General features: G+C 40.1%; 1 protein-coding gene across 1 annotated transcript; it reads right to left on the bottom strand.

Annotated features, from left to right (window-relative positions):
* Positions 1-53: 53 nt before the first annotated feature.
* LOC128607325 (alpha-2-macroglobulin-like protein 1) lies at positions 54-26,230 on the bottom strand. The gene is made up of 22 exons (XM_053624059.1): positions 25,979-26,230; positions 21,610-21,759; positions 21,302-21,469; positions 20,264-20,339; positions 20,053-20,203; positions 19,752-19,977; positions 19,053-19,179; positions 18,229-18,350; positions 17,469-17,517; positions 17,028-17,111; positions 12,666-12,842; positions 12,270-12,351; positions 11,413-11,569; positions 10,928-11,002; positions 10,230-10,392; positions 9,459-9,652; positions 7,544-7,759; positions 5,568-5,686; positions 2,951-3,059; positions 2,712-2,777; positions 758-863; positions 54-647 (listed from the first exon to the last, which is right to left on the bottom strand). The coding sequence occupies exons 1-22, from the start codon at positions 26,087-26,089 to the stop codon at positions 607-609; spliced, it is 2,769 nt and encodes a 922-aa protein (XP_053480034.1). The 5' UTR covers positions 26,090-26,230; the 3' UTR covers positions 54-606.
* Between the last annotated feature and the right edge of the window lie 988 nt (positions 26,231-27,218).

Below are 27,218 nucleotides of genomic sequence, written 5' to 3'. Positions count from 1 at the left end.
AATACATACATAGACGAGTCGAGAAAACAAGACACAGGTGAGAATAATGATGACTGGAGCTGGAGGAAATGTACTGTATGTACACATGTATATCTGTTGTATGGGACTTTTATGTCAGAGTTCAAATTCTAAATCTCAACAATATGGTGAAGACATTTCTGCTGCGCTGCTCAGGATCGACACATTTAATCATTTTATTAATATTTTTGCTCAGCACCTCATGAATTGCCTTGTGATTACATCTGCAGAATAAAGACTTTTAAGTAGATGATCTACAATATAAAGAAACAGGAATTTTTAATGTATTCAGTATCTCAACAGTATACAGTACATATGCAAAGAATTTTAGTACATGTAGTATTATAGACATGTACAAAGTTGAAATCTCCTGCATTGTGTCCGTTACACTCACACCAAAAGACGTACTGTATATTTAAGTTGATCATTATAACAAGACAGATTTTCCTTTAAGCTAAAAATAAACTGTCCTTTAGTACTTACTAACCTTTTGTGAAATTGCAAAGTTTTTACTGTAGATGAAAGTAAAATATGGAGAAAAAAGTGAAAAAGAAAAGAGATGATGGATTAAAGTGCACGTTTTCTGTATTAAGTGCATGGTGAGGTGTAGTCAGTTACAGCCGAGTCACCTAAAGTCAAAGATAAAAATAGAAACCATGGTTAAGTTCATACACTAAGCTTTTTGGACAAAAAAAATCTGCTTTTAATGATTGATAAAGATTAACAGAATGATGCGTACCGGTCTCGTAGTAGTCGTAAACCTTCACAACGGCTGGTTTCAGGTTCGCCACTGCAATGTCCTGCACGATCCTCAGCGTGTACACCTTCTCCACTCCTTTTTTCAGCTGAAACAGACAGAGATATTAAACTAAATTGGTAAATGGCGCACTTATATAGCGCTTTTATCCAAAGCGCTTTACACTGTGTCTCATTCACCCATTCACACACACACACACACACTCACACACCAATGGTAGCAGAGCTGCCATGCAAGACGCTAACTTGCCATCGGGAGCAACTTGGGGTTCAGTGTCTTGCCCAAGGACACTTCGGCATGTGGAGTTATGTGGGTTGGGAAACGAACCACCAACCCTACGATTATTAGACAACCCGCTCTACCACCTGATCCACAACCACCCAAAATTAATCCTCCTGTTCTGTTAAGACCATCTCTTTACATTTTATAGCAATGTAGAATAAGTCTTCATTTTTAAATCCCCAATATATATATTATTTCAATCTTGATGCAAATAATACTGATGGAAATTGAGTCTGTGATCAGGGATCCCGCTGATGGCCGATGAGGACAGATTAAGAGGCGGAGAAAATGAGATTAAAACTAACGTCACCCTTTCTAAATATTTTATTACACCATGAAGTTGTTTGTGATTGGTCAGAAGGAATAAAACTCTGTGGTGCTGTTATAGTAAAATACTAAGTGTCAGGGTGGTGTGATGAAGCGGACTTACTGTTACCAGCCCAATGCTGATTATTTTCCTAGAACAGCACATCCCAAAGTGTTTTATTCCTCTTAACCCACAACAATTTCCAAATACTGTTAAGAAAAATACCATTTTTATTAGAGAACGTCATACTTTTGATCTTTTACTTTTGATAGTTCCTGTTCTCACTTACGTTAGAGCAGTTATAAACAGTCGTTCTCTCACCAGCCTCTTTGTTTCTCTCTCAAAGTTAAGAAGACAAAAATTTGTACATGTTCCTGAGAAACCACAACATGTAAACCCCTTCCTGAAGATGAAGAATTATTATAAATTTTTTTTGTATATTACAGCCTATGACGACAGGCTGGCGGCCGGCACACAAAAGAGAATGAGCGCTCCTCCCGGGACTGCCGCTAGGGTACTGAAAGGACAGCTCTGCTTCAGCACCACCAATATTTTAGACAGCTGGAGGGCACGTGGCTGTGAGACACACACATGGCTGGCGGCTAATTATCAGCACGGCCGCTCTCCACCTTCTAGCAGCCGGCAGGAGCATATAAAAGGGCCAACCTCCACTAGAAAAGGGAGAGAGGGTTCCCGAAACGTGACTAAGGCTGTGTTTTGTGTTTCTTCTAGAAGATTCAGACACGATGGAGGACTTCGCTCCCTGGCTGCATGCACAGAGCCCCCTGACTGCCGAACGAGATCTCAGCCACACTGGAAGACCACAGCACACCCTCTGCAGCCCCGAGGACGACACCAACCCCTGAGAACTTCACCCCATTGCACCTCTTTTCCACCCACCCGCTCACAGAAGTGAATAAAACTCTCAACGTTTGTCACTTAAACAGCCTCTTGTGTGTCTGTGCTCAGCTCACCGCTGTGTAGGCTTGCTACCAACTTTACACTGGACTGTCATAAAGCACTGACATTGGAGACTCCTTCCATAAATGTTACATAAATGTCTCTTTACATAAAATGTCACCATATCAACAATTTTATATTTTTAATCTTTTTATTTCATAGAAAATTTATTCTGAACAATCAGAAGAACTTGACAGAGCTGTGATTAATTTTTTATAACAGCAGCTCTGACAGTTTTGCAGCTACAAATCACAGGTTTATATGAATGTGCTCATTCTTATATGTTATTGTTGTGGTTTTAGTTAAATTTGAATAGTTACAGAGATGATTTTAACATGAACATCAGAGGAACCCAGTGTTTTAGTAAAGCTGTGTGTGTGCTCTTACTCCATTCAGGTAGATAATGACTTCACCATCAGCTTGTTCCACACTGTTCACAGATCCATCAGTCGACTGTAAGAACAAAACCATGTATGTGAACACAAACTGATCCAGTAATATGATAACGAGTAAAAGTGTTCGATTTGTGGAATGAAAACTGTTCTGTCACCACGGCTGAACAACTTTTCCCTGATACTCGATGTTCAGTGAATAATAATGAGATTAAAGTTAAAGGTCTACATTACATCTGGACTGCTGTTCACAAGCATCACAGACGTCCCATCCGCACTGAATCCAGACAGAAGCTTGACGTTAATGATCACCATGTTGGTCACCAATCGTTGACCGTTATACCTGAAATTTAAAGATCATTAAAGCCCTCACACTTTCTGATTTGTTCATCAAATGTTATGAAAAGTTTTCTAATACTCTAATTAATTCAGCTTTCTAAAAGTAAATTCTACCAGAGAAACATTACTATTATACTCAGATTATGTTTATTATTGCAGTTCAGTGTTTTAACTGTGTCAGAAATCCTCATAAATATATGTATACATGCTCATATAAAACTGATATCTGAACATTATGTTTATCCAATGACTCTCACAGATTTATATTTATCTAAATCAATAAGTATCTTGTGGCCCTACAGTAACTTACATTACAGCAGCTATAAACTGTCGTTCCCTCACCACCTCTCTCTTTTCTCTCTCTTGAAGTTAATAAAACAAAAATAAAACCCAGCTTGTCATGTTATTGAAAAACCGCAAAGAAGTGTAGACTCCTCTGTCCTGAAGATGTCGGAAAACTGAAAGTTACATCTTTACCTCTGACTGTTATAAAGCCCTGACACTGGAGATTCCTTCCATAAATGGTGAATAAACATCTCCTTAGAGAAAACTTCGCCAAGATGCAAAGTAATAACCAAGGAATGTATAAGGAAAGATAATTAAAAGTCTTAATTTCTTTGCTGCATTTTTCCTACATGCATGCTAACTTTTGCATTCCCTGTCAACTATATTGTTGATATCAATTTAATAACTGTAATAGACATGATCCACAATAGTATGTGGATAAATACTATATATGTATTATATAGTAATAATACTATACATAAATAAATATGCATGCATGTATGTATGCATATATTAATTACCTGCACTCACACACATCTTTAACACATCGCTCTCTACTGGCACATACCCTACCTCATTTAAGCAGGCCCGGGTTACCCCACTGCTTAAAAAACCATCACTCAACCCTGCTATAGTTGACAACTACAGACCTGTTTCCCTACTCCCTTTTCTTTCGAAAACTCTTGAAAGAGCCATTTTTAATCAACTCTCAAATTTCCTCACACAGAACAATCTCCTGGACACCAAGCAGTCTGGCTTCAAGAGCAATTACTCCACGGAGACTGCTCTGCTTTCCGTCACTGCATCCTTACGACTAGCAAGAGCAAACTCTAGATCATCTGTCCTCATCCTACTCGACCTCTCTGCTGCTTTCGACACTGTGAACCATCAGATCCTCCTGTCAACTCTCTCCAGCCTGGGCATCACTGGAACGGTTCTGCGCTGGGTGGAATCCTATCTCTCTGACAGATCCTTCAAGGTATCATGGAGGGGAGGTATTTCTGAAACTCAGCAACTCACAACTGGCGTTCCACAGGGGTCAGTTCTGGGTCCACTCCTCTTTTCTATCTACACTACATCTCTAGGGCAGGTGATTCAGTCTCATGGCTTCTCATATCATTGCTATGCTGATGACACCCAGCTCCATTTGTCCTTCCAGCCTGACGATCCATCCATCTCTGCACGCATCTCTGCTTGCCTTTCGGACATCTCAGTCTGGATGAAAGAAAACCATCTTAAGCTTAACCTGGTAAAATCTGAGCTTCTCGGGATCCTGACATGTCCCTCAATCAACCACAACCTCTCTGTACAGCTCGGCTCACTCACACTCATGCCAACCAGGATGGCCAGGAACCTTGGGGTGATTCTTGATGACGGCTTGACCTTTACAGACCATATCTCAGCAACTGCAAGGTCCTGTAGGTTCATCCTTTACAACATCAAGCAAATCCAACCCTGCATCACCAAACAGGCTACACAGATACTAGTCCAGGCTCTTGTTATCGGTAAACTGGACTACTGCAACTCACTGCTTTCAGGCCTCCCAGCCAGCTCCATCAAACCACTTGAGATGATTCAGAATGCTGCAGTACGCCTCGTCTTCAACCAGTAGAAGAGAACCCATGTAACACCCCTCTTCATCTCCCTCCACTGACTTCCTGTAGCTGCCCGCATCAAATTCAAGGCCTTGATGCTCACCTACAAGACCTTGTCAGGAACAGCAGCCTCCTACCTCAACTTACTCCTGAAGGCCTACGTTCCCTCTCGCAATCTGCGATCGATTAGCGACCGACGTTTAGCAGTTCCAACTCAGTTACAAGTCCCTTTCCAGAACCTTCACACTAACTGTTCCTCAGTGGTGGAATGCACTTCCAATCTCAATCAGGACCGCAGAATCTCTCACCATCTTCAAAAAACAGCTAAAGACCCACCTCTTCCATGAACACCTAACCAACTCATAATAAAAAAGAGAAAAAAAAAAGAAAAAAAAAATCACCTACACCTCTACTCTGCACTTTGCTTCTTCTGGAATTCAATTAATAGATCTCGTATGGTAGCACTTCTTGTATTGTTCTCTGCTTGATATATCGCTTTGCTTGTATCTTTCTCATTTGTAAGTCGCTTTGGATAAAAGCGTCTGCTAAGTGAATAAATGTAATGTAAATGTAAATTAATTGAATGAATTCTCCATTCTCCGTTTTTGTCACTTTGTTGATTCGGAGCTCACCTGACAGTAATTTTCACTTCCAGAGATGGATTTGGGATGCTGCATTTACCAGATGCTGAGGCTGAGATAGTAAATGAAGCGCGGTCAGGAGGAGGAGGGATGTTGTAGCACAAAGTGAACTAGAAGGAAAAAAAACCCCCACAATATTAGCACAATTCATCCTCTTTTCAGCAGGGTCTGAAGCGGATGGGTCCTGTACCAATCAGCCAATTGAGAAATACCAATTTCTCAACATGCATTCTTATGCAATCTTTCGTGCTTGTGAACTCGTTCTATGTCATTATCCACTGACGAAGTTCAATTCCAATACTCAAGAACGCAAGTGCCGGGGACGTGCAGTATGAAATTACCAAGATTTGTCTTGATATCAAGGATGCATCGAATGCAGACCTCAGCGGAACGAACACGCTCGAAGTCCCAGAAGTCACTGCAGCAAACCAATAGCAGGTGACGGAAGCCTGACTCCTACCTTTTAACATATTTTTAACAACAGTAATCCAAAAAAAATCTAATTTGCATCTAAAAAGAATGATTGTGATATATGATTTAGATTGAAATATAGTTGAGGTTGTTGAAAAGTTATTCCTCAGAAGTATTTTAATTAAATTAAACTAGCTTACATTTTGAGGTAACAGTAAACTCGTTAGCATAGTTTTCATTTAACGTGAGGTCATAGTTGCACAAAGTGAGCTTACTACATTAAAACATACTTAATTAATTTTGGTTAATTAGCCAGTTAACAGTAAATCTATTAACCAGCTGAAACATATTACTAAGGGAGCAATGAAGAGATGAGGACCCTGTCCTACTACTAGAAATGTGCTGGGAGCTTTAACATTTTTACCGTTTTCTTGTTTCTTCTTTTATATTCTCATGTTCCAAAGGGCTTCAAAGTATATCTTAAGAGCAGTGTTACAGAATGTAATATGAAGGTTTTTTTTTCTTTTTTTAGGTCCTCTCATCTTGTGAATGCAAAACTAAAATAATTAAAAGATTAATGATGTAATTTTGTGTTTCAGAAAAGTAAAATATCATAAGGTTTTAAATTGAAGGGTTTGTTAAATTTTGTCATCATGTCCATTTTAACGTGAACATTAAATGAGGTAGAGAAGACAGATTTATATTTAAAACGTTCTGTCCAGGTTATAAATGGTGAGGTTTAAGCCAGCTTGATTTGCATGAAGGATTAGATCAAACAATAATGGAGTTTATTATAAAATTATTATTAAAAAGTTTATCAAAAATGATAAGACCATTTACTAAAAGTTGGGGACTTTGTAAGGTTGAATCATTAATATCTATAACTGAAGATTTGGTTAAAGTTGGTATGCCACTGGGGATAGTCTTAAATATTTTTTAAAAAGTCTTTTTTCCATTTAGAAGTGTATAATCACCCATTCTTGTCAATAGGCTCGTTTACAATTAATATGTTATGCTGGAACCAATTCTCCATGGACAGTGACTTGTTGTTATAAGTGAGATTACCATTGTTCCAGATAAAACATCTATTGGGAGAGAAATTGTGCATGTACAAAAGTGACCAGTACAGTAACGCTTGTTTGTCATAGTCACGCTAAGCCGTACTTGACAGTTAATTCCATGGATTTGTATAATGTTGTGGGCGGGACACTTCAAAATCTGATGAAGTTGAAGTGTAGAATGATGACATCAAAATTGTTGATCCGTATTGGTGTTAAAGAAAGACGGTAAATTTTGAATACATATATCTTCAAAGTAAACTTGTTTATGGGTAAACTGAAGGCAAACATGTTCATACGAACAGCCTGCAAAGACAAGGGCACGGTGAGGAAGAGAGAGAAACAATCAAACAGAAAAAAGTGATGACATTACACACTTTTTACCCAATAATTCTCATTTCCACACAGAAAAAAAGTCACATTCATAAAGATTTCAGTCATATTTACACCTGAGGAACTGTGATAAGAAAGTAAAGTGGGAAATGGTGATGTACAGACCTGCACGTACACACAGCCTTTCCCTTTTGCTTTGACGTTGTAATCTCCAGGAACCTCCTGCAGCTGACTCTCCTGATACAGCAGCCTGTTACTCTGATTGATGGTAAACTTCTTAATCACCCCTGATGGTGATGTTATAGTAACAGTAACAGCTCCTGCTGGACGGTAGGTGGCGAGACTGTATTTCGCCAGAGCCTGGAGAGCCACGACAGTGTCCTGCATGGATGGATAAGAGTATAAGGAGAACAAAAATGTGATCAAACTCTATTCATGCTGCTGCTGTTTTACCCAAGTACACATTTGAATTTTAGTGAGTAGTAACCAGATGTGTGCTTCTATAATAATAATAAACTTTATTTTATTTTTAATTTATGATACAAATATTAATAAGTACAGTAATAGCTAGAGGGACTCAATCCGAACTAGAGTCCAATTATGATCGAACTCGGGCATGTTTCACACTCGGGTAAATTTGTAAATTTGACACAAACTCGTGCATTTTGGACGCGGAAGTTTTTCAGAGTACAGTCGAGTCCACATCACGTGTAACATGACAATAAAGATAATAAATGAATAGCAACATAAAATTAAGGTAACTACAACTGAATGAAGGTCTCCCTCGCTCTCATCGTGCGAGTACCGGATTGAGTTCTCTTTAGCGGCTTATTACGCTTGTACGGTTAAATAACTACATACACACGTCAACATGCAGGTCTGGCCGAGTATTCATGTAAACACAGTCGGTTATGTCTTAAATGAATGTAAACAGTTGGGGAAAAATCAGAGGTGTGTCAATACAGTATATTGGATCTGTGCATTAGGTCCATTTTTACATAGAATATAAATATATAGTCTAAAGCATAGTGTCATGTCCCGAGACGTAAGGGAGTAGAATACGGAAGCAAGCGCAGGTAAAGACGTTTTTATTTAAAGGAGACAGGCAGATAAATCCAAATCGTGAAACAGATGCGTAGTCAAAAACAGGCAGTGGGTCGGGCGATCGGCAAACAGGCATAAACGGGGCAAAGCGGGAATTTAAGTCGCGGTCACAGAAAACAGGGTCAAATAAAAAAACAGGAAACATAAAGCTATGAGAGGGAACTGGGAGCAGCAACACCAGCGTGGTCTAAATGAACTAATCTATCGTGGTAAACTAACTAAATCTATCAAGGTACGTAACATGAACTAAGACTATGACCTATACTATATCTAATACTCCGCGAGGTGTACAGGGATGCAAGCGGTATATATCCCGAACATAATCAGCACTAAGTGCTGGCAGCTGCAAACAATAAAGCCACACCCTCGAACAACAACCAGTGACAAAACAGGGAGGAGACAGAACAGAAACAAAACAAACGCACGTGTCCACAATAAGCAATGTCACGGTTATCAACATCCGAAGAGTATGCGCTCGCTGAGCACTCGTGCACGTAGCTTGTGCATGCGCGTGCCCTCCGGCTCTCCGAGCGTGCTGCCAGAAGGGAAGATCGTGACACATAGGGACAGTAATTAAAGTAATTGGACAGAGTGAGATATGGGCAAGGGCTAGAAATTAAGCTAAATAAAGTGACCACTGTGTCCAAGTATAAGCGAATTATGCTTTAAATGATGCAGTGCATAAAAATTGCATTCTAGACTTTGGGACACATTTGTAGATTAGCTACTAGAGCAAATTCATAAAGAATATCAGAAAGTAAATAATATAGATGTCCAGTTACTCCTTTCATTTAACTGTTCAATTCGGTACATTGTAAAAGCTTGTCACATAAGCCATGACATAGCTGTTAATCTTTGAATAGCATTTGTGTAATAATTAGCAAGTGCAGTATGTTTTTTGTGTAAAAGGTGTGAAGTTAAAGGGGGAAAAGTCATGCAAACTAAAGTATGAGACTGATGTGTTGAAGCTTTGTACCTGTGTAGACCTGAAACCCCCGAAGGCATTCTGCTGCTGAGAAAGCCAACGGACGATGCTGGCGCTGTAACCCAGGCCAAACCCAGAGAGCTGGGGTCCAGACATCAGAGCCAGAAGCACATACGAGGTAATCTCCACCTCCAAAGAGTCCGTCACAGACCCACTATCCACTCTGCTCCAGTACCTCCTACCCCCTGAAGGAGATATTATTGAAATACTAAAGCCGTTGACTCAAGGTTGTTCAACGAAAAGGTCTGAATGTGTTTGTACAGAGTACATTTCCATACGGATGATTTCTGGGTGGGAGAGATGGTATACTCATTCCCCTGTCAATCACAACAAGACTAGATGGTTGTTGGTGCCTGTGAGCTCGTGTATGCAGAAGAGGGCGGAGAGCACATTCCTCCGAGTGTGTTAAACTGCCCTGTTACGCAGCATGAACAACAGTTGCAGCTGGTTGGAAGAATCATGCGTTAGCCTTCACCCTCTCTGCTTAATAGATGTCTTATGATAGGGGAAGGCTGGATGCTGGGTGAGAATTGGGTGATCAAATTGGGAAGAAAATGAGGAGGGGAAGAAGCTCCAGTCTAGATACAGAAACAGTTATTCATAGCACTAAGCAGATACAGATAGAGACAGTGTCATTATGTTACACCATTATTAAATATTGGCCTACACATGTACAACGCCCTGTGTCAGCTGTTGAAGAAAGTTATGTCAGTTTTTTCTTGTGTGGTGGTTTGATAGACAGACAGACTTGGAGCATCAAACCTGAGACTATGGCCTTTGCATCCAGGTCTGAGATGAGCGTGTTCCTCATCGCCTGATCTCCAGCTAGAGTGAAGGTGTAGAAAAGGAGAGCCTTGGCGTAGGTGGAGTTCACCTGAGTGTACGCATTCCTCAGGCACGCGAGACTCCTGTTCACCACAGGATCCTGTCGTATACATATTAACATGTGTAGATCATGATCCATTCACGAGAGACAAGTCAATATCTTTGCACCACAAAATGTACATATAAATATATATTTATTTAAGTCTGTGTTGTCAATTTTTTTGTTTTGTTTACAATAAGACATTCTCAAACAAGGTGTTCAATCTACGCTTGTTATTTCATACATTATACATAAAATCATCTAAAATTAACTGGAGGTGTTGTTTTCTAGCGAACACCTTAAATACAAAACTTTAAACCAGGCATTAATGAATATGTTTTGTAAGTTGCTGAAAAACTGATTTGTTGTAAAAACAAAAAACAAAAAAAAACAACCTTATATATATATATATATATATATATATATATATATATATATATATATATATATATATATATTAAATCACCACTTGCTCCCATACGTGTTGTAGTGTATGTTTTATCATTTTTGTGTATCTTTACATTACCATCTGTGATGATCCAAAATTCACTGAATTTGTGTGTGTAAAAGTTCATCAGTGAAACAGTTTACTCACTGCACTTGTATAATTGAGCTCCAACATTGCAGCTGCGATGTATGCCGAGAGAGTCACCTCATCATTCACCCCTCCCTGAGAGACAGAGAGAGAGATTATTACTGTAATTCTTCAGACCCAAAACTAAATATAGTTTATATCCCAGCACTGGAAGATAGTGACATTAGTGCAGCTACAAATCGCAGGTTTATATTAATGCACTCATTCTAATCTGATATCGTTTCTATAGTAACAGCTTATTCACAGGGACTCGTACAGTGGATGATATACATAAATGGGTTATAAAATGTGTAATCGCTTATGTGTTGGTGTTTATGTAACATTTATGGAAGGACTCTCTAGTGTCAGAGCTTAAAATGAGTTTACTCTTTTATGGATTCTCGGTAACATGACAAGCTGTGTAACTCAAATGTTGTGTAACGAACATTAAATGTGGATTAAATCTCTAACAGCATGTGGTATTGGACTCAGACTGGTCTCCTGACCTTCATGTCAGTGTGGAAGAGTTGACCCACTGAGGCAAAGCATCCGTTAGCCTGCTGCTGCTGACCGAGCCAGGCCTTCGCCTGATCTACAAGCATCTGATCTACAAAGATGTATCTCTTGGCACTTCCAAAAGACTTCATCACGAACGCCGTCAACCTGAGAACACAAACATGATCAGGTCTGTAGTCTGAAATCAAAACCACAATATTTATTTGGAATGTAGAAAACATTGCAGGACTCATTTGTGTTTCAGACATCAAATTAAATGCATCTATATATAAATTGATGTAAATATATAAACATCGGATTAATTACAACTGAATAAATGTATAATATATAATGATTTAATATGGCTTTTAATTGTTTTCTGTGAGGTGTTTATATATGGAAGGAGTCTCCAGTGTCAGTGCTTTGTAACAGTCAGACAACTGTTTATAGCCAATATAACAGTGAGATCAGGAACTTTAGTAGGTGTTCCACAACATTAAATGTAACTATAAATTAATAAAAAGTATGATGTGTCATTCGTATTCATTAATAATTAAGATTATATGTAATTATTACATTTTCATTGTTGGTATTGTTGTGGTATAAGAGGAATAAAACTCTTCAGGGTGGTAAGAGTAAATCCGCTTCATCACACTACGTTGTTATTGATTATTTTACTATAACAAAGTGACACACATGTTATTATTTACATGACCACTAGTTTTTCCAGAATTGCTTTGAAATTTTACATTTTAGACATTCAGCAGGTGAAGCAGAAATATGAGTGCTGGTTTATTGGGGGGATGCGTATTTCAGTCTTTACTTGTTTAGATTCAGCTTTTTTACAGCTGCATTCTATGAGACTCACCATGTGTTGCCTGATCGATCACTCATCCCAAAAGCACTGTAAGATCCATCAGTGTGTTTGTAGGTCAGTTCTCTCTGATATCCTGTACAGGAAATGAAACAAACAAGGAGTTGTGTGATGTTAATGCAATGTACATGTATTTTTGTTATTTAAATGTAGCTATTTCCACCCACTATCTAAGTCTTGGGAGGGGAAGAGAGAGAGAAATTAATTGGATGAACACAAGACTAGTACAGTCATCAACAATAAACTATAAAATTAAAGCCGAAATATCTAAAACTATTTTTATGCACCTTTTCCATTGAAAAAAGGATTAGCAAAAGGGACCCCTGGAGGAGAAATGGTAGAGGAGGGGTAGGTCAAAAAGGTCTTAGCTGAAACACTCAAAGTCCTCACCGCTCACGAGGTAGGTCTCGGCTGTGCTCCTGATCTGGGGCGTGAGCTGGTTGGTACTCTCCAGGTACAGCAGGATGAAGATGTTGGGGGCAAAGCGCAGCATGTTTTGCTCTCCACAGCCGTACGGCATCGCCAGGAGACTCGCCAGGTTCTGTAGCGCTCGGCCCATCAGATCTCCTGCACAGAAAAGATTATTTAAAGGCAATGTGCAGTGGAAATCACAGTGAATTTTTCTTTTTTTGTGAAATTTATTTTTATTTATTTGTGAAATATGCAGTTCTAGACTTTACTTTTGATTAGATTGTGAAAAGTTACTAAAGATAGCACTTTTTGTTTCTGCTTGAGTTAATATTTTATTTTAATTTTTAGTTTAACATACTATTTTAGTGTATTTAATATGTCTAATACTTTTGCTATAAAAAGGTCGGTGGTTATTTGATTTGTCTCTCTGCTAGAATCAATACCTCTACATCAGATTTATGTTCCCTTTCAAAGGGAACTTGAAGTTGCCTTTAGCATAACACTATGGGAGCGCCCTTGCGTGCACGACCGGTATCTGAAGCTTGTGTAAAATCATGCCTCTATTTATAGGCCTGCCATGATCAGGTGACGTGGCAATTAAACGCGTCACGTGATATATATATGGCACCTGTGAACCGTGCTGTCAGCCTTATTATCTTCAGTGAGACTGTATGTCGGTTGTATGTGTAACAAAAAGATGCTTCATTTCTCCTCTATATTTTCTCAAAATCTCTGAACTTTTCTATCCCTTTTTTACAAGAATAGAAAAGAGAAAGAAAGAATGAGTGAGAAAGAATTCAGAAAGTGTGTTACGCCTTGCTCCCGTTTTATGACGGGAGGAGACGGACACGCTTTCTGTGTGAAGTGTTTAGGGATGGAGCACACGATGGCATCTCTTAAGGGGTCTAACTCTGAGCATTGTGAACGTTTTACGATTAGGCAGCTCCGTTCGCGAATCTCTCTCTTCTCGTCCGAAGGGAGATGGGTTTCAGAGCCTTGCGGATCCTCAGGTCCTGGGGATCTCATATGGGTTTGGAAGAGGAGCCGGAGATGAGCGTGGTTCTATCTCTTGCTCTGTCTTCCGGGTCTGGCTCTCTGCCTGACTTTGGACCTCGCATCGCGACTCCTCCTTCCCATATGGAAATCCAAAACACCCTTGCTGACTCTGAGGAGTTGGTAGGGGGTGCCACTGCACCAAAAACCGAGAGCAGCTCTCAAGCATATAAAAAGCTGCTTCAGGTGATCACTAGGGCAGTTGAAAAGCGTAATATAGACTGGCCCGGGAAAGAGGAAGTGGCTCATAGCAGGCTGGATGAGCGCTTCCTCTCCAGTGAAAATAAATATAAATCTCCCTCACACCACAGAAAACTCGCCTTTTTTCCAGAGGTGCATGATAAGATATCACGCTTCTGGAGAACACCATACACTACCTGTGTTTATAACCCTTCGACGTCTGATTACTCAGCCATCATGGGGAGTGAGCAGCACGGCTATTTAGCGATGCTGAAGATGGAGGAGGCGCTTGCAAGCCACCTCTCTCCATCAATGGCAGGTAATTTAGGGGGTCCGACTTTGCCTTCCAATCCATGTAAGGCCACCTCGGTGTTGGTGGGCAAAGCCTATGCTGCAGTGGGTCTTGCTTGTGGGTCACTGCATACAATGGAAGTGTTGCAGGCCTACCAAGCAGACCTGCTGAGTGAGCTTGATACTGGGGAGGGAATTGGGCCTGAGGCAGTGGCAGAGATTTATATCTCTGGGCGACCAAGCGAACAGCCTGTCATATCAGCCGTTCAATGGGTAGCTTGGTTGTGGCAGAGAGGCACAACCTCCAAGGGATGGGGGACAAAGATAAAGTCTCCTTGCAGGGCGACCCTATTAAACCTTCCGGCCTGTTTGGCGGTGCGGTTAATGCCATCGCCGAAAGGTTTCATGAGGCAAAACAGCAAACGGCGGCATTCAGCCAGTTCCTTCCCCGTTGTGTTCAGTTCGCCACTCAGTGGCTTGCTCAGTTGGTATAAATTCACACCTTTAATATCTATATACCATGTTGATATTTCTGTAAAGCTGCTTTGAGAGAATGTCTATTGTAAAAAGCGCTATGCAAATAAAATTGAATTGAATTTAACTTTTCTGTGGTCCTGGAAGGTCTGTCAAGGGCCCCAATTGAGCCTTTAGAGTCAACCTCTGAGAAGCTTCTGACTCTAAAGGTAGCTCTTCTGCTGGCCCTGACATCTCTCAAGCGAGTAGGAGATCTACAAGTTCTCTCAGTTGCCCCTTCCTGCCTTGACTTTGCCCCGGGATTAGCCAAGGCCTTCTTGTATCCTAGGCAGGATTATATTCCTAAGGTGCCTACATCGACTGCCCACCCTGTGGTGTTGCAGGCTTTCTGCCCTACTCCGTTCCTCACACCGGAACAAGAGAGTATGCACCTTCTGTGTCCAGTAAGGACTCTCTGTACTTACCTCCACTGCTCCAGCCAGTGGCGTAAGTTGGAGCAGCTGCTGGTCTGCTTTGGCGGCGACAGTAGAGGTGATGCTGTGTCAAAGCAGCACATCTCTAATCAAATAGTGGAAGCAATCTCTATTGCTTATGAGGCACGCGGTCTCGCTACGGCTCTGTGCATAAGGACTCATTCCACCAGGGAGGTTGCCTCCTTGAAGGTTTTGTCCAAAGGGGTATCCTTACAGGATGTATGTGCTGCTGCATGGTGGTCTACGCCACACACATTCATTCATTATTACAGCCTGGATATTCATTCCACCCCGGGCTCGAGTGTCTTGCAGTGACCCCCGGCTTGGGTCTTTTTAAACAGGCCATACCATCGTTATGACAGAGTGGGTATTCTCGTTCCCATAATGTTCTGCTAAACGCAACGTGGAGTTCCCTTTGAAAGGGAATGTCTAGGTTACACATGTAACCCTGTTCCCTGAGAAGGGAATGAATCATTGCGTAGCTTTGTCATACCAGAGCAGGCCTGTGAATTGCGTCTTTGCTTCAGATAATAGAGGCTGACGGCGCGGTTCACACGTCTCATATATATATCACGCAACGAGCTTAATTGCCTGATCATGGCAGGCCTATAAATAGAGGCATGATTTTACCCAAGATTCAGATACATGCGCAAGGGCGCTCCCATACTGTAATGCTAAATACAACATCTCGTTCCCTTGTCAGGGAACAGGGTTACATGTGTTTCAGGGAAGATTTTAGGGTTAAAGCTAGAACGATTTTAAACCCTTTAAAGGGAGAGAACCATAGCCTTAGATTCGCTCATTTTCATCCCAGCCACTTCACATACACCAGTGAAACATTCAAGTGCATGTCAGAGGTCTAGTTCAGATGCTGCCAAATGAACAACATCATCGTTAAATAACAGAGATGTTATTTATAGGCTCCCATACCAAATACACTTCCAGCCTTAGCTGTGTATTGATATCCTGTCCATGGAAACCAGAAAAACAGAAGCGAAGACAGAGTTCAACACTCCCCTGCAATTCCTTAACATAGTGGTTTGCCAGAACATTTTTAGGGACACCCAAACATCTTTTCATGGACTCATTGAATGTCCTATTTCTCAACTGCTTGCATTTCTCTTCAACTTGACAGCTTCCTCCACCACCGTGTCCTAGGTTACCACCAACAGGCACAGACAGCCTCTCAGCCATAGCAGCTGCTCTCAATCACACCCCTCCAAGTATCACCATCATTTCCAATATGAACGTTGAAGTCCCCCAGGAGCACTATGGAGAGAGTAGGACGTACCCTCTAAGCACAAGTACCACCTTCTCCAAGATGACTTCATGAATAATACTCTGAATTCCTATTCGGTGTTATGGGACGGTTCAGTGTGGACCCAACTGCAGCATGAAAACTCCTGCTAGTAAAAGAGTGGTCAAGAAGAGTTTATATAGAATTTTCACCCCCACCCTCAAAAATAAATAAAATCATTTTATACATCTGTTAGTTGTGCAACCCTTCTTGCATCTTTTATCTTTGTTGTAGGATCTTTCTCTTTTCCTGGCCATGCCTAAATTCTATCTTGTCCCTTGTTTCCTCCACTTTTATTCTTATTTTCCTTTTCCTCTTCTTTTTTCCTTTTTCCTTTCACTCTTACCTGGGGCATAGCTCTGACATACCATACCAGTCACCCCTCTACAAAGTTGTGACAAAAGGCTGCATCAAAGGCTGGCCTTAAGTATCCTGCCTGTCAGGTGCAGGCAATCCAGGTTAATCAGCCTGGAGGATTCCTTATTTATTAACTTGATTTCATGCTGTAAGTTACACTCAAATGCTACTAATAATGGTCCAAACTGATGAAATAGAAACGGTTCTTCAACTCACCCAGGACAGAGACTGAGGCCATGGCTGAACCTTCCACGAACACCTCAGGCAGAATCAGTGAGACAGTCGTCTGAACAATACCATCTACCAAAACAAAAGCCAAGGGGAAAACATGTGGTACAACTGCATAAACCCAGTGTTTAGTTCTTAAACAAGACCCTTAAACTGTCGTCAGTGTGTTTGGATCACATCCTGTGCAAGCATTCTTTGATTAATTAGAACTAAATGTCATGTAAATGTAACCGTATAGAATTAACCACATGCCTCCTCCTGAGCAGTGAACCCTACACCAAATAATCCATGTATTTCTGAGCAATGAAATCGTAAACTGCTCTGTACTGAAGCACTAAATGATCAGTGAACAATTTTAAAACACCAATGATAATATGAATCAGATGGTTAAACGTTATAAATAAGGTGAAGGAATGAAGTGAGTCTGACCTGGACAGAGAAGTTCATTGTAGCTTTTACATAGTTTGGTTCCCTCAGCCTGAAAATGGCAACAGAATAATAATCCAATCATTAATCACAATTACATCATCAGTCAAAGAGCTGTATTAAGAGCAACAACTTAAGTTCAAAAATATGAACTTAATATTTATTATACAGTATATTATGAAGAAGTTTTATGAAGTTTTATGAAGTCCCTTAAATTGAGCGTTTCTTAATAGCATCAACTTTAAGCCCTTGTCTTTAAACTGTAAAAACAAAAACAAAATCAGGATAGAAAATGCATTCTACAAAAGTAAACTTATTACAAAATTGAAAAGTTTTTCTCTAAACAAAATACACTTGTTCTATAGACAACAGGAACGCTGCACATTTATATGAGTGGTTATCAGAGTGGGATCTGTAGGACTTTTAAGAATTTTGTTAAGGAAATGAAAATCATTCATTTATTATTGAGTACTATTGAGTTTGTTATATTTGCCTGTTTGACTAGTCATTTGAGTTGATTAGGGTTTAATCCAAACCTCAATAAAGGGACATAATGTGTCCTGTGAATGTAAGTTCTGAAATATAAAGTTTCATATCTCCAAGAAACAAACAGAATATTACTGTAAACATTTAAACAATGAGGTTAATATTTGAAAGGTTGGATTATGTTCAAAAAATAAATCTGTACTGAGAAATGCATGTTACAGTTCAAGTGGTCTCTGGCTGGATTATATGTTAGTAGTAGTAATAATAATGTAATCACCTTCACTTGCAGTGTTTTAATGACCATGTCGATGCGTCCTTTCTGTGGTACAGTAACCGGTCTCGTCCCACACCGAGTCGATGATCTCACAGCCTCTGCCGTCACATTAATGCTCACCTCCCCTATAACACACACACACACACACACACACACACACACACACACACACACACCATCCATAACTGGAGAACCCACTATTGCTAACGGGATAGGTATAATACATGATGCATCAGTTAGCTCTACGATTAACACCCCTGAGAAAGGTTAAAAATTAATAATAAGAAGAAAAAGGCTTTTGAAAAATGTATATGTGGTTTATTAGCTCATGCTGAAAATCTGAGCAAAATCTAATCTTTGATTAACAAAAGTATTGTAGAAATTTAAATGAACTAAACATAACTAAGAAAGGTTCTCAATTTATATTTTGCTCTTTAAAGTTCAGGAAAAAGATCTAGCAGGGAGCTTTAAATTGTTTCTATTATAAATATAATGTGGAAAATGTTTATATTTTTTGTTATTATCAGGCCACTCATGAAAATCTCTAAGAAAAAATAGTGTATGAAGTTACACTTTTATGAGTTTATAATATTTAATCTGCATTTTCCATTGGCGGTGAAGTGATGACCTTGTGATAATATAAAAGTCAGAAATTAGAATGTATCTTATGTCTGGTTTTAGTGTGCTGTTTGTAAATGTCAGGAGACAGCTGTGGAACAGAGCAGAAGCTATTGTAAACTATTTAATATTTAACTATATAATTTGAGAAGGTTTACATTTCCATTTCAGCATTTTCTATGAACTTTAAGTTGAAAAGTTTGACGTACCCAGAACCAGTGGTGTGATGGTCCAGGAGAAGGTCTGGCTCTCGTCAGCACACAGGCAGCTTGTGTAACGGCAATTTTCACACACTTGTGCTGAGAATTGATTTGAGCCAGCCAAACTCACCTTCACCTTTAACAGAGTTTTCATTCCATCAGCTATCGGAAAACTAACCATACTTTTTCCTCAGTTGATCCTTATTCAAGGAAAAGTAGTGTGACACCAGATGACGCCACAGATGACATCACAGAGTAATTTGCATATTCACTGAATCGCACTGACTGGAATAAAACATGTTCTAAGGAGTAGGAGGTGTCCAGAAAATGTGCCAGTGGGATAAACAATGCTGAGCAGTGATTTGCTGTTGACTTTACACACTGGTGGAGTCAAGTGAACCCTGCTGTCTCAGCTCATAACCAGCAACTGTGATGTGAGCTGGAGAGACATATCAAGTGCAGGACAGTCACTAATATGTGCTCAAAAATCTCTAGATTTGTCACCAGGTCCTTTTTTTAAAAAAAAAATAAAGTTGCTAAAGGGATCTAAAAAGTCACAAAATGTAGTGCTAACATAAATAAGTTGGCAAAACTATGTGTGAGGAATCCTTGTAGGAAATTAAAACCATCTGAATGTCATTTTCTCTTAACACTGTGATGCCATATCTTTTTTCAGAAAATATAATTAGACCAAACATGTCAGCTCACCATCATACAGCTTCGGAGGTAGTTGAAGACGGTGGCTTTGAGCGTGAACACTTCTCCTCGGATGACGGAGCTCGGCATGGTGAGGCTCACAAAGAAAGGCTGGAAGGCAGTGAGCTGGGTTTTCGGTGCGACTCCGAACCCAACAGATGATGTACAAAATGCACCAGCCTGCCATGTAGTGATGGAGTCTGGAACCGTTTTAATAACGACCGTTGCTCCAGTTTGTCTGTAGAGGAAAAAACACTGACTCAGTAACACAGCCAGAAAAAAGTGGAAACAAATTTCAATTAAACATGCACACCTGACTGAAATGAGATCCCAAATCCACGTCTCTGGGAAATATTTGCGGATCGTAACGACTGGTGCGACTGAACCAGATGATGAACTTGAGGTAGCTGAAACATCACTGGCAGCCATTTCTGGTGCAGCCATGTCTAACTCTGTGGATGGAGCTATACAGTGATATAACATACACATATCATGTCAAAAAGGAAATGTGAAAAACCACTCACCTCTTCTCATTGGAAATGGAAAACACTCAATAGGTTTCTTGACTATGGCATTGGTGAGGATCTTGATTCCAACATCCTGAAAAAAAAAAAACCGGGAACACAAAATTATTTTTGCATGTTGAAGATAACATTACATTTCCATCTACATTTTTAATAATAGATTATGACATTTTCACAATATTGTTTTATAGAATTACTACACATATAAGTCTACATGTATAGGCAAAACAGGAACAGAATTATGGGAAAAAGCAATACTCCATGTAATTTTTTCCAATTTATGTCTACCCATGAAGGTACTGCAAGGGGTATGATATTATGCTGCTAATGATATTTGGAATCATCCACTATGAAACTTAGTACACTGCTAAATAAGTAATTAATAAATCACTAAATTTCATGCTGTAAACTAATTAATGAGTGGTCGGGATTACGGTTACCAACCCGAAGTCTTCCTCTTATACTACAGCAATTTGTCAAAAATGACAGTTTTTAATTTAGTTTTAAAGTATTAAAATATGTCATACTGTTTATAGGTCCATTTGTGAAACAAGTTAGTTCCTGTTCTCTCTTACATTATAGCAGCTATGAAAAGTCATTCCCTCACTAGCCTCTGTTTTTTTCTCTCTCTTGAAATTAATAATACAATGATGTATATGCAATAATGTAAGTACAGCAGAGGTGCTGACTCCACCCCCACATCCTCCTCCCTCCCAACACATTTCTATTCCGTTTTCCATTAGTCTTAGAACATGTGGAGCATCCACCAATGGCCTGTGAAGGAGGGGTTCCAATAGAAATTATATCACATTACAATGACTGCATTAATATAAACCTGTGATTTGCAGCTGCACTACTGTCAGAACTGCTGTTATAGAAAATTAATCAACATTTTCTGTCCAATCAGTATCCAAAATTCAACAGAACAGTGGTACAGTGTAGAATACTGATTACCATTACATGTCTCATCACAACAAACAAAATATAAAGCACCTACAAAAAAGTTTATTATTTAAAAAAAAATGAATGATATCTTACTTTAAAGGTGTTGTACACGTCGATTTTTCCGTAGGCTGGTATATAAATTGGCCGTAGTCTTGCAAATATGTTGATGATGGGTGGGTTCCCAGAGCATCGGGATGAATCCTCGTCATAGATGTTGTATGGATATCCTGATAACATCTTCACAGGCAGCATGTTGAACACCTGGAATAATCGGCTGTGATGTAATTCTTCAAAAGGAGTGCCATTGTAATAACTGTTATAATTAACAACATTGCACCTATTGAAAACAAGTTATTATGTAAATGAGTAAACTGAAAGACATTTTGTTAGATTAAACACACAGAATCCATGTTGAGCTCCTCCTCTGGTCGCAGCAATAATAGACTCTGATCGATGGCCCTCACTGAACACAGTGATCCTGGGGTGGCTCTCAGGATCAATGACACCTTAGCACCAGGAAGCTCAGACGATTGTGAGAAATTCAGAGACACCTGAAGGACCACAAATATGTAATTAAGTAAGAAATTAAATAAATAGATAAACTTCTGGACAATGCAAGAATTTGTCATTTATCCAAACCAACATACCAATATTTTATTCAGGTATTGTCAAGTTCAATACTAAATCTAATACTTATTAAACTGCTGCTTCACAGAGCTGGCTTGTTACTATGTTAAATGGAAAATCTAAATTCTATCAGTATCTTAATAATAAAACTCTTTTGCCTCAGCACAAACCTCTGGTGGAAATTCAACACTGTGAATCACTATAAAATAATCACCTGTGAACACCATCCCCACTGTGAAGCATGGTGGTGGGAACATAATGTTTGAGGATGCCTTTCATTAGCATTTGGGGAATCCTAGAAGGAAATCTTGAGACTGGGGTGGAGGTTCACCCTCCAGCAGGACAATGACTTTAAGCATACTGCTAAAGCTACACTGTGGTTCAAAATCATTTGCTCAACTTGAATGTCTTAGAATGGTCCAGACAAAGCCTGGACCTCAAACTGATTGAGAATCTGTAGCAATACTTCAAACTTGCTTATGTTTTTCATGCAATCTGACAGTAAAGTTCCCAAATGAAAACATTTTTAATTCCAGATTGTAATGGTACAAAATGTGGAAGAGTTCAAGAGAGGTGAATACTCATGCAAGACACTATTGGTGTAATAGGCGACTGGTTCAGAGGCAGATAGAACCCAAGTGCAGAGCCAACTGAAAACTGATGTGCACAAGGTGCTAACCAAGGTATCGGGAGTAGAGAAGTGGGGCTAGGCCTTTGAAAGAAAACTTAGGACATTGTTGAATGATTGTTGAGTAGCACTTTGAGGAACTCCTTACCCTATGAACATTTTTCCCTTCAGGTGGCAGTGCCAGATATCTCTGGTCTGAGGTTAAAATGGTGGGTAGAATCCTTCATTCTTCAGTGGCAAGGCTAGAGATGAGATTTGATCAGATATTAATTGAAGGGAGTTGAAGGCTGGACAAGGTTGTGGTCATGCATTTAACATGCTCTTTAATGTTGCACGGGGATCTGCTTTGGTGCTCTTGGTCTGGCAAACTGGGATGGTGGTCACTATTTTAAAAAAAAACTTGGATGAGGTGTTTTCCAATTATAGGGAAATCACACTCCTCAGCCTTTGAGGAAAGGTCTATGCCAGGGTTCTGGGGAGGATACTCCATCTTATAGTTGAACCTACAATCCAGGAGGAATTATGCAGTTTCCTCATAAGCCATGGACCAGCTCTTTACTCATGCACAGCTTTGGGAAAGGTAATGGTCATATGCTAATTCACGCTAAAGGTGTTTATGGATTTGGAGAAGGCCTATAATCATGTTCCTTGACAATGATGGGGAAGGTATTGCAGGAGCCGAGGTAAGGTATCTTGCTGCTGCAATCAAGTCTCTGTATGAGCACAATGAGAGTTCTGTTGGCATTATTGGTGTTAAAGTAGGTGTGGAACCTCATCAAGGGTGTGTCTTGTCTCAAACCCTGTTTATGGTTTTCATGGATGGGACATCAAGATACAGCCAAGGCTGGAGAGGCGTTTGGTATGGGGGGCTAGTACTATTCCAAATATTTGAAGATGGTGTTGTTCTTTTGGCACAGTCTTAAACCTAATCAGTGATCCACTCTCAAACATTTGGCTGCTAAGTGTGAAGGGAGTGGGATGAAAATCACCACCTTCAAGTTCTAGATCCATAACTCCCTTCAGTTGAGGAGAGGGATGTTGATCTGGCAGAGATTTAAGTAGTTTGGAGTGATTAAAAAACAGAGCACAAGATTGACAATCAGATTGGGTCAGCAGAAGCAGTGTTATGATCATTGTACTGGTCCATGTTGTTGAAGCAGAAGGTCAGATTTTGGACATGGTCATCTGTTTACCAGTCAATCTACTTCCATATCCTCACCTATGGTCATGAGTTGTGGGAAGTGCCTGATTTCCAGGCCAGCAACCCTTCAGAGAAACGTTGTTTCAGTGCCTGAAATGAGGTACCTCTGAAGGGTTGATGGCCTTACTCTCTCTTAGCTTAAGGAGCTTAACATTCTATTAGAGCCCCACACTAGGGCCACTGCTCTGTCTCTATTGAAAAAAATCTTTTATCCACATATCTACATATGAAGTATTTGATCCCCTGCTGATTTTGTACGTTTGCCCACTGACAAAGAAATGATCAGTCTATAATTTTAATGGTAGATTTATTTGAACAGTGAGAGACAGAATAACAAGAAAATCCAGAAAAACGCATGCCAAAAATGTTATAAATTGTTTTGCATTTTAATGAGGGAAATAAGTATTTGACCCCCTCAATCAGAAAGATTTCTGGCTCCCAGTGTCACGAACCTCGAATCGGCACAGAAGCAGGAGCGGGCGGCAGGTGTAGAGCATCGTATCGGGAAGTTCAAGAAACGTAGTTGTAGGACAGGCAAAGGTCAAGCGATCGGGCGAACAACACAAACGGGGTCAGGCCGAGAGCGTAGTCGAAACCAGAAACAAGGGTCGAGGATCACGAGAAAACAAACAAACTAGAACGGCTTGGTAACGCAGAGAAACGAGTTGACTGAGCGTATACTTCGCGTAGATTCTGGGTGATGACTTCCCTAAGTACTAGCGGTGAGAGTGTGTGTGTGTTATTGGTGCCAGGTGTGTCTGATCAGAACTCCGGGGATGGTGAGCGCATGCGTGCATGAGAAGTGAGTGTTGCATCTTGGGAATTTGAGTTCTGATCGGACTGAGCTGTGACACCCAGGTGTCTTTTATACAGGTAACGAGCTGATATTAGGAGCACACTCTTAAAGGGAGTGCTCCTAATCTCAGCTTGTTACCTGTATAAAAGACACCTGTCCACAGAAGCAATCAATCAATCAGATTACAAACTCTCCACCATGGCCAAGACCAAAGAGCTCTCCAAGGATGTCAGGGACAAGATTGTAGACCTACAGAAGTCTGGAATGGGCTACAAGACCATTGCCAAGCAGCTTGGTGAGAAGGTGACAACAGTTGGTGTGATTATTCGGAAATGGAAGAAACACAAAATAACTGTCAATCTCCCTCGGCCTGGGGCTCCATGCAAGATCTCACCTCGTGGAGTTGCAATGATCATGAGAACAGTGAGGAATCAGCCCAGAACTACACGGGAGGATCTTGTCAATGATCTCAAGGCAGCTGGGACCATAGTCACCAAGAAAACAATTGGTAACACACTACGCCGTGAAGGACTGAAATCCTGCACCGCCCGCAAGGTCCCCCTGCTCAAGAAAGCACATATACATGCCTGTCTGAAGTTTGCCAATGAACATCTGAATGATTCAGAGGACAACTGGGTGAAAGTGTTGTGGTCAGATGAGACCAAAATGGAGCTCTTTGGCATCAACTCAACTTGCCGTGCTTGGAGGAGGAGGAATGCTGCCTGTAACCCCAAGAACACCATCACCACCTTCAAACATGGAGGTGGAAACATTATGCTTTGGGGGTGTTTTTCTGCTAAGGGGACAGGACAACTTCACCGCATCAAAGGGACGATGGACGGGGCCATGTACCGTCAAATCTTGGATGAGAACCTCCTTCCCTCATTGAAAATGGGTCATGGATGGGTATTCCAGCATGACAATGACCCAAAACACACGGCCAAGGCAACAAAGGAGTGGCTCAAGAAGAAGCACATTAAGGTCCTGGAGTGGCCTAGCCAGTCTCCAGACCTTAATCCCATAGAAAATCTGTGGAGGGAGCTGAAGGTTCGAGTTGCCAAACGTCAGCCTCGAAACCTTAATGACTTGGAGAAGATCTGCAAAGAGGAGTGGGACAAAATCCCTCCTGAGATGTGTGCAAACCTGGTGGCCAACTACAAGAAACATCTGACCTCTGTGATTGCCAACAAGGGTTTTGCCACCAAGTACTAAGTCATGTTTTGCAGAGGGGTCAAACACATATTTCCCTCATTAAAATTTATAACATTTTATAACATTTTTGACATGCGTTTTCTGGATTTTTTTGTTGTTATTCTGTCTCTCAATGTTCAAATAAATTTACCATTAAAAGTATAGAATGATCATTTCTTTGTCGGTGGGCAAACGTACAAAAGCAGCAGGGGATCAAATACTTTTTTCCCTCACTGTATCTGAAATTGCGTCATTTTATAGCCCTTGGAATTGAAAGGGGCAAAAAAAAAAAAAAAGGCTTGCCGCCTGCAAGGATTCATTTCTGACCTTGTTAGCCAAACACAGCTGAATTGGGAAGTTCATGCTGTCTGCCACAGCCTCACCACTGGAAAGGATTGTGTACAAGACCACCTGAGCAACCGGGGACAACTGTAGCATGTTCCTCAGTGACAGAAACAGTCTGCCTCTGATCTCCACTACAAAACAGATAAATATTCAAAGTTTAAGTGCATCAGCCACCAACACAGTGCCATTTAGGAGTTAATAATAATAATAGAACAAAATCAAATGAAAAAAGTAAACAAATATCCCAAATAGAATTTACGATATTTTAAAACAAAGTTTTCCAGCACTTACATTTGCAAAACTACACTGGTTTAAAAATCCATGGGGAGTTAATATATGGATGGTGTTATGTTTACTAACCTCTTCCTGAGGGTATAGACACCAAAAGACGTCCTTGCTGAAGCAAATGTCCTCTAGACATCACCTACACATTAAAATGAAGATGCATAAATTGCAACGCATGAATTACAATTAAAATTTACAAAAAGGATTTTTGTCATTTCTAAAAGTTAGAACTACTTGGAAGGTCTAAATGAAAACCGAAAACATACAAGGATTGAGCATTTAAGCAAGTACAAGTGTTCAGTTCAGTTAGTACAGAAACAGTCATTTCCAACTCTGATGGTGAAAATTCCAACAAAGGCAAGCATCATACAATATATGTTGGAAATCCAATGAGTTACAATGTTTCTTGATTATAAATAAATGTTAGAGTGAAAGCCAAATGCACCATGTAGAAGAAGGATATATAGGGTCGTATGCGTGTTTCGTCACGTATCATGTACTCCGCTTCAATCACAGCATTTTTATCACAGCTGAAAGGCATCGAGCTGCTCCTCAATTTAATAAAACTCAGGCTCTTGGAGTAGAAAGGCTGAAGATAGAGGTAGGCTGTGGGGTAGTATGGTGTGAGCTGATATGCCACATATACAACTGGTCTTTTAGTCATTTCATACTCTGCCTGTTTAAAAGAATAAATAGAGAAAATCAAAAAATAAAACACTGACATATTACATATTTTTAAACCATAGTGGTGCTGAATTCTCAATTTTGTAAAATCACATCCAATCACATTGGTTTATAAATTATTTAGCTGAAGGCACCTAATCATATTAGAAGCTAGCGAGAAAAATTATCTCAGAAAAAGAGAGCGTTCACAGAATTTATTAGAGTTTCATTTCATTGGTTCATTTTATTAGTGGTCACTTTCTGCCCAGTAGAC

The sequence above is a fragment of the Ictalurus furcatus genome, chromosome 5 (genome assembly GCF_023375685.1).
Source record: "Ictalurus furcatus strain D&B chromosome 5, Billie_1.0, whole genome shotgun sequence".
NCBI classification, from domain to species: Eukaryota; Metazoa; Chordata; class Actinopteri; order Siluriformes; family Ictaluridae; genus Ictalurus; species Ictalurus furcatus.
The sequence above is the reverse complement of the archived record's forward strand: the minus strand, read 5'-3'. Positions and strand labels throughout refer to the sequence as shown.